Here is a 13,010-nt window from a genome sequence, read left to right on the forward strand (position 1 = left end):
ATGTAATGTTGCTCTGGAAACCAGTGAGAGAAAACACTAAGGCATTTACCACAAAATTACTTCAGCTTTTGCCAAAATAATTTAAAAATGTGGCCATATGGACCCTGTGATGGAAAATTGTCAGTGTGGCTCAATATAGGCATTTCATTTTTTATTTGGCATCAAATGTTTTCTCAGGCCATGATACAATCTGTCATGTACATCGTCAGCACTCTTCACACTGCTTGTCAGGGACTCAAGCTTGTCTAGCACGAACAATGGGGCTTCGTTATTATATGTACATGGCTACATGAAAATGTTAGTTTACTGTTTTTAATTGGTTTCAGTTGATGTACAGTACAGCAAACAACTGAAGACCACATGTTTAAAACATTGAGGAGGAATTTTGCATTTAATTTTGTTCTTTGTTTTAATTATACAGTATTCAGCATGTTGAAATGTTTTAAGATTCTAAGATGCAGATTACTTAGATTGGTATGTTTATCATTTACTAACCATGGATTTCACTGCACTTTTATCAGGCCCAGCAGTTTCAAATAAGAGCTGTATTTTTAATCTTTTGGTGACGATGTCACCATACAGCTAGTGTACAGTTGATTGATGATAAATGATCACCCTTCCTTACATACTTGCAGAATTGCACTCTGTAAAGTTTGTATTAAACAGAAAGACATGGCATAGGCACTTTTGAACTCACTTTGAATTTGAAAATGTTTTAGAGATGTGGCCTTAGGAATGCCATTCAGATACCAGTGTTTTTTTCTTCACATGCTTTCACATGGCAAGCAGCATTTGGGTTTCATTCCTGTAGTTGCATTCCAGCGCTGTTGAAAAGCATTATTTCCAACAATCCATATTAATTTGCTTTCGCAACTGCCCCCTCTGGAGGCTCCTTGCTTTCTGAATGCTCATTAAGTTGGCGGTACTCTTGTTTCAGTCACGAGAGCAGTCTGAGGATGAGACAGAAGAATCTGTGAAGTTCAAGCGACTTCACAAGCTGGTCAACTCCACACGCAGAGTGAGGAAAAAGCTGATCAAGGTGGAAGAAATGAAGAAACCAGGCTCTGAAGGTACAGGAATAATGTTTATTCCAAGATTATAAAAACAAAATTAAATATATACATATGCTTCCCAACAACATTTAAAGGCCATATGTGTTTTGTATGCTGTTGAAGAGGTTTTTCTATAAACTAAAATATAAAATTGGTCAGGAAAATTCTGTACACTGAACAAAGGAATACTATCAACCTCATGTTTTGGGACTACATGTGAGCTTGCCCTGAAATTGCACTAGAAAATAGGTGATGCAGAGTGTTGGACCACCTGTCGTAGAGACATGTCACAGAGCCAGGAGGAGTGACTAGGATTCTGTTCTTGTCATTAAAATGATACCTGCCCTCTTACATACAGCAAACTATAATAAAATATTTGCTTGATAAGAAAAAGATGGTGGCCAAGCGCTGACTCCTCTTTTACACACTGCAGCGCTGGGCTAACGGTCAGCGTTTATACCACGTCTGCTACATTGGTGATTGTTCTGAAGCATACAGTTCAATTCCTCCGGCTCCTGCATATGGAGGAAGGGCTAGTAAGCTCTTACTTTAGCTGATGATTTGAGGCCAGCAGGTTACTTTAATTCCCATCACATTAATGAGGCACTTAAAATAAGCGGTCTCCTCACGTGACCTTGAGCTGTGTAATACTATGTTCCAAGAGTCTTCTGTGGCTTTTTACTCTGCTAAATTAAAGATTATGGTGTGGGATAGTGTTATAATAAAGACTGGCCCTGAAAACGTGTGTACTAGTATAGTTAATTTGCTGTCTAAATTAATTAACAATTTGAGGAATTTATAATAATTTCAATTTCATACCATATATAATGCAGCCATTTTAACTAGGTTTAAATCATGGTAGAAAATTTCACATATTTATGGCAGGGATTTTATGTTTGTATCTGTGCAGAGTTGAGTTTTGAGGCGTCCCCGACATGTGATGACAATGCGGCACTCTACACCGGGGTGCAGAAGAAACCCTCGATCCCCAAGGACAACTCTCTGTCATCACTGCTGCAGGAGCAGTTGTCCCAAGATGGCGACACAGACAGCCTGACCACCTCGCCCTCCACCAGCAGCCTGGACGTCTGGACAGGCCGCAAGCTGGTAAAGACCTTCGGCAAGTCCAGCAGCAGCCAGGGCCTCATCCGGCCCTGTAAGAAGGCCAGTGTTGGGGGGGACAGTGGCTCCTCCTTCTCCGAGTTGGAGGGTTGCGGCGAGGAAGAACAGCAGCAGAAGGTGTCCCGCTCCATGACGGATGGCGAGATGCGCAAGGCCCTCAGCCCGCTGAGCCATGGGGTAAGTAGCGAGAGCGTGTATGGCTTTTATGGCATGACCAGGCCTCGGCATCACCTGCTCATGTCCCTGGAGGAGATCCAGAGTGTCAAGAAGCAGGTGCGGCTGAAGAAGGTGGACGCCAATTACTCGTACTCCAGGCACTTGCTCTACCAGCGCCCCTCTACCAAACTATCGGTGCCTGTGCAGCCCTCCCCTGCCCACTGTGACCTCCAGCTGCTGCGGGAGAAAGGCAAGGGCAGTGTTGGTGGAGGATGGGCCTTCCCCAATCGCAGGCTGAGGGGCAGGACAGCAGTCAGCGAGTTTAACATCACCTACGTGGTGGAACGCAGCCTTTATGGACACCTCAACTGGTCCCAGTTGGTGCGGCCAGTGGCAGACAGGACTTTGAGCAAAGCCGAGCGGCAGGACCTGCGCCGCTGCCTGCTGGAGGAAGAGGGCGAGGCGGAGAGGAAGTGGGCGGCGACTGTGGACCGCTGCACCAAAAGAGTTCTCTTACGCATTCAGCAGAAGTCTGTGAGTCTGTGAGGAGGGGGTCCCCAGAACCTCCCTCCTCTAGTGGGGGTTTCTCATTTTCTTACAAGGTTGCAGAATAATGTTAGTGATTTGTTCTTGTTTCCATCGTCTGGATGTTTTTTTTTTTTGTCTTTAGCTTGTTTTAATGATGTAGACTTAAGCAGTTAAGATCTTGTGACTACTATGTAGGGTAAAACTGACAGCTAGGTTCTCATGAATCTTTCAGGAGAACAGTGCCAATATTAGCACCCCCTGCATTGGATTTTGCATGCTTCACAGCAGAAACAGTTAGCTCCTGCTGAGCACTGGAGCAGTGTCTGTTTTTTAAGTAATGCTTTCAATATTTCGTTCCCAGACTCTGCTTCTGATGAGTCCCACATTTTTTTCATTCTTCCTGGCTTGGGTGTCCATAACTCAGTTTGTATGTTAGGAAAAGCTTGTTTTTCTGTTAGTAATCACTGGTGGGTGGTGATGTTTAGATATAAGTGGATATAAGGTCAACAGGAACGGCTGCTATCTAACATAAAGGCAGTACCTCCTTATCACTGATTATCACGGATTATTGATAAGCACTGCTTAGTACTGGAAGAAGTATACCCCATGTATGTTTAATCATAGTCATAGGTAACGGAAGACTCTCTTGCTGCCCATGGAGTTGCTGCTTTGGGATTACGTCAGGAGTTTAAACTTTATCTACAGGATTTAAATGCCTGAATAAGAGCTTAAGCTTGGTGTTTATTAACCATGGTGAACTAAGTGCTTAGCACAGGTCACAGGTTGTGATTCATATCAGAGAGGGATGCCAGGGTGAGATGCTTTTGTTTTTTGATCATGTCTAATTAAAGATTTTAAATGTAACCGTTTATGTAATAATACTCATAATCATACAAATTGCAGTAATACAGTATTCATTATTATCTATGCTTCCCTATTTACCTCTAACATTTCAGTTGAGTGGATTTTAGGCTGTAGTTTAATAGCCAGCAGTAGGAACTCTATATCTGGTGACAGTGTGTTCTTGTTGTTCATATGAAGACCGAATTAGTGTGTGTTATTCTGCAGCCTTGAAGAAACTGAAATGCCCATTTTTGTATTCAGTGGAAGTGGTCACTGTGCCTTGCCATCCATTTTCTTTTAATTTTTTTTGTTAATAGTTTTCTTTTGTGAATACAATCGCATGGTAATTGATGTACTGGAAATTATTTTCCGTTTTTAGTGGAAAATGTTTTTGCTTGCATGACCATTCCATTGAATATCAAACATTATCCCATTTACAGACTTTTATTTGTTGGTGTTATACATTCTTCTGCCGTGATTTGGTTTTTCTGCCAACAATGTCAATGGAATCCCAATATGGAGTGACTTGGACCCATAACACCTTCTCTAATGTGCTGATAGAAAAAAGCAAGACTACTGGTGACCTATACATAGACTCTATTTTTTATTTCTCTTTTGCCGTTTTCATTTCGATCATTTCGGAGAGATGAAAATGAGCAGTAAACAGTTCCATTGTCTATAAATTCAAAACGACAGCTTGTTTTCCCCCATACATAAATAGAAGATTATGTTTGTGTTAAATCAAGCCTGTTGTTCTTCTGCCTGGGAGAGCCTTTCTGACTTCCTCTTAACATTTTCTGATATCAGCTCTCTGCCTCAAGAGATGAGAGCTTATTCTGGTTTCCCAGAGGTCAGAGCTATCTCAATTAGGGTGACTTTTCTTCCCCTGTCATTATTGTAAATCTTTCATCTCTATTGACTTTTCCCCCTGACACAAAGTATTAAAACAAAATGCACAATACTGGGCACCATAAATCCCTCAAATAGCAACAAGAACAAACGCATTACCCTAAAGAAGAATAGATGTTCATAGCTGCTAAAGCAATAAAAAACAGCCAGCAAACAATGTCATCATGAAATGCTCGGATGTGTATATTGATGACTGACTTGTCATTTGTCAAAACATGGGCACAGTTTTACCAATGAAAGGTGATGAATTCGAGAGGAAAAACACCTTCAAAATTGTTTCTGAGGCTTCTCTCTCTACCATTTCCTGTTGTTAGTCATACTTCTTGTAGATAGAATTAGCTCAATTTCTTTACAAGTAATCCATCTCTGTGACCTGTAATGTACTTGGTCGTGGTGTCTTTCTTAAATCAACTAGGAATACAGTGTTTCTGGATATAAGTATAACCGAAACACAAGAAGCCATACAGGCAGATACCAGTCGCTTCCATTGTGATAACAAGCATGAATCATTGTGATTTTATCATATGAAGAGAAATGTTCTCCTCCTAAAGAATAATGTTTTCTTTTTTTTCTGTAGAGAACCTGTAGTTTTGGGGGATTTGACCTGTCCAATCGGTCTCTCCATGTTGTGAACAGTGGCTGTGAACCCACTGTGAGTACACATCTTTTTCTTTTAGTCTAGCCTTTGTAATGAAGAACATTTAATAATGTTCTTAAAATAATAATTATAATGCCTTTAAAGTACTGAAAATACCAGAAAATGGGTGACAAAGGATTTGTGTTATTCTATTTAAGATACCAATTTGTCTTTCGGGAGTTGTGCAATTCACAAAATAAGAACCAACTTCCACAGTGCAAGATCCCGGTGATTTGATCCAAGGATTGGTATTTTTGGAATTACAGGAGGCTAGGTCATCAAAACCAGTACAAGGTTCCCTTAAAAAAGCTTTTGACAATCATGCCTGTTTGCTGTCTGTCTGCCATAGGAACTGTCAAGTTATTCATTTTCTGATCTATGAATGTTGCCATATCCTTCAAAAAAGCATTGGACAGCCAACTCACAACTTTGTAACTTCTGTGGTACAGGGCAAAGAGCGAGAGGCCATTTACAGGGAAGTAGTGAAGTCTCCCACCACCTCCAGGATGTCACTGGGCAAGAAGGTGAAGTCTGTTAAGGAGACCATGAGGAAACGCATGTCCAAGAAGTACAGCAGCTCTTTGTCTGAACAGGTCAGTGTGTCGCCATCCCTTCATTTTGATGTGATGTCATCAGTGCTCAAACCTCACAGTATTTGTGATGCTGCACTTGGAGAATCAAACATTCTCACAGTGTAATTGGTCTAGTCGAATTTGTGGATTATCCTAGGCTGGTTTATCACATGTGGGTTGTCCTCAATTAATCCCTAGTTACCACTGTTCCAAGACCTTAAGATCCAATGCCAGAAAGTATGTGTGTTTTAATAGATATTAAACACAGTTCTTCACTTCTTGGAACTGAGATGCAGAAGTGGCATTTTACAGACTATTTAAGACCCTTTAAACAGAAAAATACATTAAACTAAATGTTTCAGGACACTGGTGTAAAATAACAAAGAAAGTAATAGAGACAATAATGAGGCTTCAATGACGTTTCCATTGTGTCTGGCTGCAAATTAAAAGCTATTGTGGAGACATTTAAAAGTGGCTATAGTCTAATGATGATTGCGAAACTGATACTGCAAACATTCCCCCCCCACCCCCTGTTCATATTGAGCTGGCAAGTCCAATTCATCAGAAGAATAAAACATAAAACTAAAGTCATCCTATTGGGGTCTTTTACTGTCAAAATTTATACCAAGACAATTATGTTGTGTTAACTGGCATGATGACAGCTGAAACACTAAACCATGATTAGTACTAATATTTGTATTTTCTTCACTCTTGTGATGTGCAGTGTTGTCTGTGAATGTGCTGCCAGGAATACAAGCGCTTTAAAAGCTGCTAACATTTTAGATGAAACTGCTTTGTTTGTTCTCAATACTTTCAGATTGTACTTTAATGCCATCTACTGGTAGGTGTTTGCCACTGTAGCTGCATTCATGTGAAGGTTTATTGACCTGATTGTCAAACCCAAGCAGAACTTATTTACAGTTTGATGTGAAATTTTACCAATTAAACATTATTAAATAGTGTTATTATTATTTATATATTTGCATTATGAAAAAGCCACATGGGCGTGATTGTTGCAGAGTTTAACAATCATGTGATTTGTGCACAGTTGAAATTAACAAGACTGTGTTTGTGGTGTTGTGTAAAGCAGTCGAGTCCTGATGGGACGCCCGGCTCACCCCAGTCCCCGCAGCCAGACACTGACTCCCTGGAGAAGCCCAAGCTGAAGGCCGGAGGGTCGGTGGAGAGTCTCAGGAGCTCCCTGAGTGGACAGAGCTCTATGAGTAAGTGTGTGTGTGTGCATTACATTGGTATGCCATTACCTTGACATTGCCTGCTGTCTCGACAAGAGAGCATCGTAAAGGCCTCACAGTCTGCTTCATAGCTTTATTCATAACAAACTCTGGATAAGCTTACCTACTGATGCTGAAGACATTTTTGAGCTGTTTAATCACTGGAAACTTGCTGTTCCCATCACTTTAGCAACAGAGACTGTAAACTAACGTCTCACACACTGAATAACTATTTTGTCTTCCAAACTGTGTTTGACCAAACAGTTATGGCTTCTGGGAGTTTTCGAATTGTCTTTCACTTGGCTTTGGTTCTTGTTGTGTTACTATGGATGCAGGATGTAGTGGACAGGGTGTACGTGTAACTGTCAGGCTCAGATGAACTGTGTAATTGTCAGGAAGAGCAGATTGTGTGTTCAAAGTCAGAGGTCAGGGCACTGTCTTTTAGATAGTCAATTTTCTTGTGGCGCTCTGTAGATGTTCACTGGTGTCAAAATGAAAAACAATTATTTCTTTGCATGTGTTTAAAATCAAGCAACGATTTAATTCTGTCACCCTTAGCTTGGAACATGAACTATACTTTTTTTTTTTTTTTAAGGGATTAGTTTCTGGGCCCTGGAAGTCCTGTGTAGATCTGGTTTGTTTGCCCAAGGAAAGTATTTTTTTACTGGTTCTTCTCAACCACATCACAAAAGGATGTTGGAGTAAGGGCTCGTAAATATGGGTAAAGAATAAAAAAAACTGGAAGAATGACCAGTACAAAAAAGCTCAAATTTCAGTTCTCTGCAATCAAGGTCCAGTTGTATTGGTTAGAAAAAACACACATTTAATATGAAACACATGCAAGTGTAAAATGTGTGTGGCTTCTGTCTTGAAAAAGGAGTTAAAACATCTGCAAAAATATGCAACATGCAATGCTAACAATGCAATGCAAGCTGAGCTATAGCATATAAGTAACCAACAGGGGACACTGTCTCCACATTTAAAGTTTAGACTTCTTACAATAGAATGTATTTTTTAGAGAAATGGAAGGTTTTGTGGAACAACCATCATTACATGAACAATACTGACTGTTCTTGTTTTTACAGAAACCCAAGACTCCTTTAGAAGTCTTTCTTTTCAGTTTGTAAAAGTGTTATTTTTTATCTGAACTATAAGATGAGAGTGGCTGATTTTAGCTCCAGTAAATGTTTGTACTTCATATTTTTCAGTGTGTATTTTTGGAAGAGTGTACAGTTTGAAGATGTGTTTTATTTAAATGTCTTGTTTTTTAAATATAAGAAAAACAAAACACACTGTCTGACGCACATGCTAACCATTTTTCGACAGCCGTTTCTTTTATTTTGTCTCCCACACTAATCATTACCTTCTCCTGAAAGCATGTGGAGGGCCCAGCATTTAAATTGAAAAGGATTACCTTCTCTGTCTCTCTGTATTGATGTATCTGGAGATTACTTCAGTCTTCAGAGCAAGATATCCTGTTTAGAAATTTAAAATAAGACTGTTTTAGTGGGTCCTTTGATTGCAAAGTTTCTCAGGATGTCTCAGGAGTCCTGGCAAGGTTAAACTTCAAGTATTAGAAACCTGTATTTATAAGCTGCAGCTCAGAAGACAGACCACATTTCAAGTGCTTGTCAAGGTCCTTTCTTATATGTACAGTCTTTATTTGAGACACTGTTCCAAATGACTGAATAACAAAACTAATTGTACTGTTATAAGACCAACTATTGCATCACCCCAGGTGTCATGGTTTGGGTGAAGGTTACACTTTTAAATGTTACTAATATAAAAAATCATATAATTTAATTATACACTCCTATTGACACATTTAAAATCAGTACAGTTATCTTTGTCTGATAAGCAATCAATTGTCTAGGTTTGAATTTTAAATTTAAAAAATCAAGTATTTTGCAACTTGTCTCTTTATCTGTGCAGATGTTACCATTGAGTATTGGCTTGACGTTCAGTTTGCTTGTCCCCCAGGGGCAGTTGTGTGCACTGGACCCCAGTCCTGTGAACTGACTCTCTGTGCTGTGTGTTGCAGGTGGGCAGACCGTGAGCACGACAGACTCGTCCGCCAGTAACCGGGAGAGCGTGAAGTCCGAGGACGGTGATGATGAGGAGCTGCCATACAGGGGCCCGTTCTGTGGGCGTGCCCGAGTGCACACGGATTTCACCCCCAGCCCCTACGATACCGACTCCCTCAAACTCAAGGTACCTACCTACCTGTCTGTACATACGATGTATTGCCGCGCCACTCTAATGTAGAGGGAATGCACATGTCAGCACAGGGCCACCACAGTGTAAACAGCACATTTAAATCAATATTACAAGTCTGCAGTGGTAATAGGGTATATGTGCGTAGCTTTGGATTTTTGATTCTCCAGTTAATGTATCTTTTTGTTTGCTGTTGATTCTTTCTTTGATCTTGTTTGTTGCGTGCCTGAGCTGCTGAACGGGCCCGTCTTTGTTTCTGCTCAGACACTCTCCATCAGTATGACACTCTTGATTGCTGTTTTGCAGAAAGGGGATGTCATAGACATCATCAGTAAGCCCCCCATGGGCACCTGGATGGGCCTGCTGAACAACAAGGTTGGGACTTTCAAGTTCATCTACGTGGATGTGCTCAGTGAGGAGGAGGAGAAGCCCAAGAGACCTGTGAGGAGGAGGAGGAAAGGCAGGCCACCCAAGCCCACCTCGGTGGAAGAGCTGCTGGAGCGCATCAACCTCAAGGTGAGCCCCAGAGCCCCCCCACACCACACGCCTATTGCCACAGGAACAGAACACATTTTTGATCTTTGTCTTCTCTACTGGGTCATGCCTGTATATATATATTTCTGTATTTAATCAGCCTAGATTTTGACAGTAGTCAGTGTGGCCTGTATCGTAATTGTTTTACTAGAAGACTGCCACACTACACTTATGTTGCATTGCAGGTTATTAACACAAGAACAGTTTGTCTAGTTTGTAAGAGAAAGAAAATAATCAGACTGTTGCTGCGCTCAAACTCCTCCCATGCCTGTCTTCTGTGTTGCATACAGTTCCAGTGCGTTCTAAACCAGCTTGTGTGTGTGTCTTCTGTGTAAAGTTGATTTTTATCAGTATTTCACAATTCACATGTTATTAAACCTACACATCAATTACAGCTGTTGAAATGGATTAGGGATGCCAGTGCCAATTTATCTGTATTCTTTATTAATTTTAAAACTCCAACAGGTTTTGTAGTCCATGCTCACCTGATATCCTACATGTTTATTGTATTTTCCTTTCCCCTCATCTTTGAAAAGATAAAACAAAACAAAAAATTAATGTTTTGTAAAACCTCTCCATGCCATTCAATAATCCTGTACTATGTGTGTCCTAGGAAAATATATGATGTGTGGTCACCTGAGAGCCCTGAGCATAAGCCTTGTGTAGCAAGTCTGTTGTGCATAGTGTCAAATGTTAATCAATGCAGCTGGCTAGGTGTTACTTTTTTCATTCAGAAGTCATGCATCCGTTATTGTGAAATAAATACATTGATAACACTATTTCTACAATTTGAATAATATCACAGAAGCAGCTTAAAAGGCAAAAAATAAAAAAAGTATTTTGCAACATTAGAAATGGTCTGTTGGAAGAACAGAAACTTGCCAGTGTGTTGGTTTTTTTTTTTGGTTTAAAGTAATGGAAATATTCTAACAGGCAGAACAAACATGCCTTTAGGAATGTTTCAGAGAGAACCTATTATGTAGAATTCTAGTTTCAAATTTTAATAGTATGTAAAAGTCTTGCAATAGCTTAGTCGTTATTGTTGTTTTAAATGGATACAGATAAAAAATAAGTGAATAGATGAATAAGGCAGAGACTGTGGTTGTACAAGGATGAATCTTCTGGAGAGCAAAGTCATTCACTTTTTTTCTACTGTAAACTTTTCATCTTTACCAAAATAAACATTCAGTTTGTAGTTTTCCTTAGAAATAACAGGAAACACAGAATTTAAATTAAGGGGTGTGGTGCTCGGCAGACATTGTTTACAATACCAGGGGTGGTGGAAGTGTACAGTTCTTAAAATACATTGCATCTGTGACCAAAACTATAGCTTTGTCAAATGTTATTTTAAGTGAGTATAAGTATGCTTGTGAATATCCATGATATATGTATTGTGCATATAAAGACTCAGACCCCTCTCCTCTCCCTCTCTGTTTATTAATGTACAGCACCAGTGTTGTTTCTAAATGTGTTGTGCTTCGGTGCTGTCTTTCTGTGCACAGGAGCACATGCCAACCTTCCTGTTCAATGGCTATGAGGATCTGGACACCTTCAAGCTGCTGGAAGAGGAGGATCTGGATGAGCTGAACATCCGGGACCCTGAGCACAGGGCCGTGCTGCTGACTGCTGTGGAGTTGCTGCAGGAGTATGACAGTAAGTCAGCCCCAGCTCCTGACACTAGCTTAACAGCGGTGTCAAAGAATGTCAGGCAATCTGGTGACTGCTTTGTGAACTTGAAGATTGTTTGAAATCTGCAGTCTCATCTCCTGGGGAATTCGGTACTCTTATGCAGCTCCCCTCCCTCCCCCATCGTGTTTGAGACTCTTTAACTTCAAAAGCCTTTCTTCTGATTCTTCTATTCTGCTGTTTTGTGGTGTTGTACAATTCTAGCATCCTTCTATGATGTTTTTGTGCCTCTAAAGTGGCCTGATGTGTGAAGTTTGTGTCTTCTCTGCAGGTAACAGTGACATGGAGAGGGGCGGTCACTCGGGCTCCCAGGAGAAGCTCCTCTCGGACGAGCAGGGCCTGGTGGGCGACTCTCCCCGCGACTCGGGCTGCTACGAGAGCAGTGAGAACCTGGAGAATGGTAATGAAAGCCTGCCAGATCTGTGACAGCAAACCCATCTCCTGTCTGGGTCGCCTTCTCCTGCCATGCTTCAGCATTAAAACAAACGCAAAGGGAGTCCTTGCTGCTGCTGCTCCTATCGCTTGGTGCTCATCTTCTCTGCCATCTCTGTCCGCTTCACCCACTTCTTTTCTGCATAGCGGTGTACAGGACTTGCACGCCTACACCTCATCATTACCGCCTTGTGACGAGACCGTCCCGTCCGAGGTCCGCAGTGTTGTTTGCATCGTGAGGCATCTCTCATCTGTTCTGTTGTGACCCATTGACCAAAGGAGAAAGGACAACATGCCGTTAGCCTGTGCTGTGCAGTCAGGAATAGGTTTGCAGAGCGCTGGACAATGACTTAACTTTAGTGTAGTTTGCTCCGCCATTATGTCTGGAAACGGCCGGCTAAATCCTCTTTCTTGTCCCTTAAAAACACTAAAGCTGCACATTGCTGTCAAAAGCTATATTTGTGGGTTGATTTACAGACCTAGACATTCATTGTGTAACATTTCACAACCATCGCCGTCTGGCCAAGAGATGTTGGTTTTCTTCAGCTATAAAATGCAATAAAACAATGTTCAGTCACATATGTGAAATATTTTTCTGATATTTAAACCTATATACATTTAAAAGTGCACAGTCTCAGTGCTAGCAATAACAACAATGGAGGCAGTATTTAAATGCCCCATTTAAATGTTTTTAATTTTTTTGTTTTTCTATTAGTGCCCAAAAGCAAAGATTTTACGAATGTTAATAACCTTGGCCAAGATCTAAACATGTCAGACTATATTTAATGCTTGTACATTTCAGGATTTTTTCTGTTGCTGTGTTGATTTTATTTTTATAGTGACCATAATGTTGCACAATATCTTATGTGCCTAAAAAGCATAAACTGTTGTTATATGCAAATATTTTTAAACCATAGTTGAGATTTTAAGAAAAAACCTAGAGGTATCTGTCTATATAGAAAAGTGTAATAATGCTGGTGATCGTAATAACTTAGTGTATAGTTACATACTATAATCTTTCAAAATAGTTTTAATGTCTGCTTTTAGCTGCCGTGAAGCTGTTTTCCTTGGTTTATCCATAAAACCAGTACAG

The 13,010-nt window shown here is 40.5% G+C and overlaps 1 protein-coding gene across 10 annotated transcripts in view; it reads left to right on the forward strand.

Annotated features, from left to right (window-relative positions):
* Positions 1-13,010, forward strand: part of LOC136747795 (SAM and SH3 domain-containing protein 1) — a 304,184-nt gene that overhangs the window by 279,599 nt on the left and 11,575 nt on the right. For 8 of the 10 annotated variants that reach the window (XM_066701028.1, XM_066701012.1, XM_066701070.1 and 5 more), the window contains 9 exons: positions 938-1,070; positions 1,963-2,351; positions 5,188-5,262; positions 5,697-5,840; positions 6,907-7,042; positions 9,093-9,262; positions 9,572-9,781; positions 11,302-11,452; positions 11,757-11,885. In XM_066701028.1, the coding sequence (XP_066557125.1) occupies positions 938-1,070; positions 1,963-2,351; positions 5,188-5,262; positions 5,697-5,840; positions 6,907-7,042; positions 9,093-9,262; positions 9,572-9,781; positions 11,302-11,452; positions 11,757-11,885 (1,537 nt within the window). The remainder of the gene's footprint in view (positions 1-937; positions 1,071-1,962; positions 2,352-5,187; positions 5,263-5,696; positions 5,841-6,906; positions 7,043-9,092; positions 9,263-9,571; positions 9,782-11,301; positions 11,453-11,756; positions 11,886-13,010) is intronic. The other 2 variants (XM_066701019.1, XM_066701088.1) reach the window with 1 other exon arrangement.

Source organism: Amia ocellicauda, chromosome 1 (genome assembly GCF_036373705.1).
Source record: "Amia ocellicauda isolate fAmiCal2 chromosome 1, fAmiCal2.hap1, whole genome shotgun sequence".
Taxonomy (NCBI): Eukaryota; Metazoa; Chordata; class Actinopteri; order Amiiformes; family Amiidae; genus Amia; species Amia ocellicauda.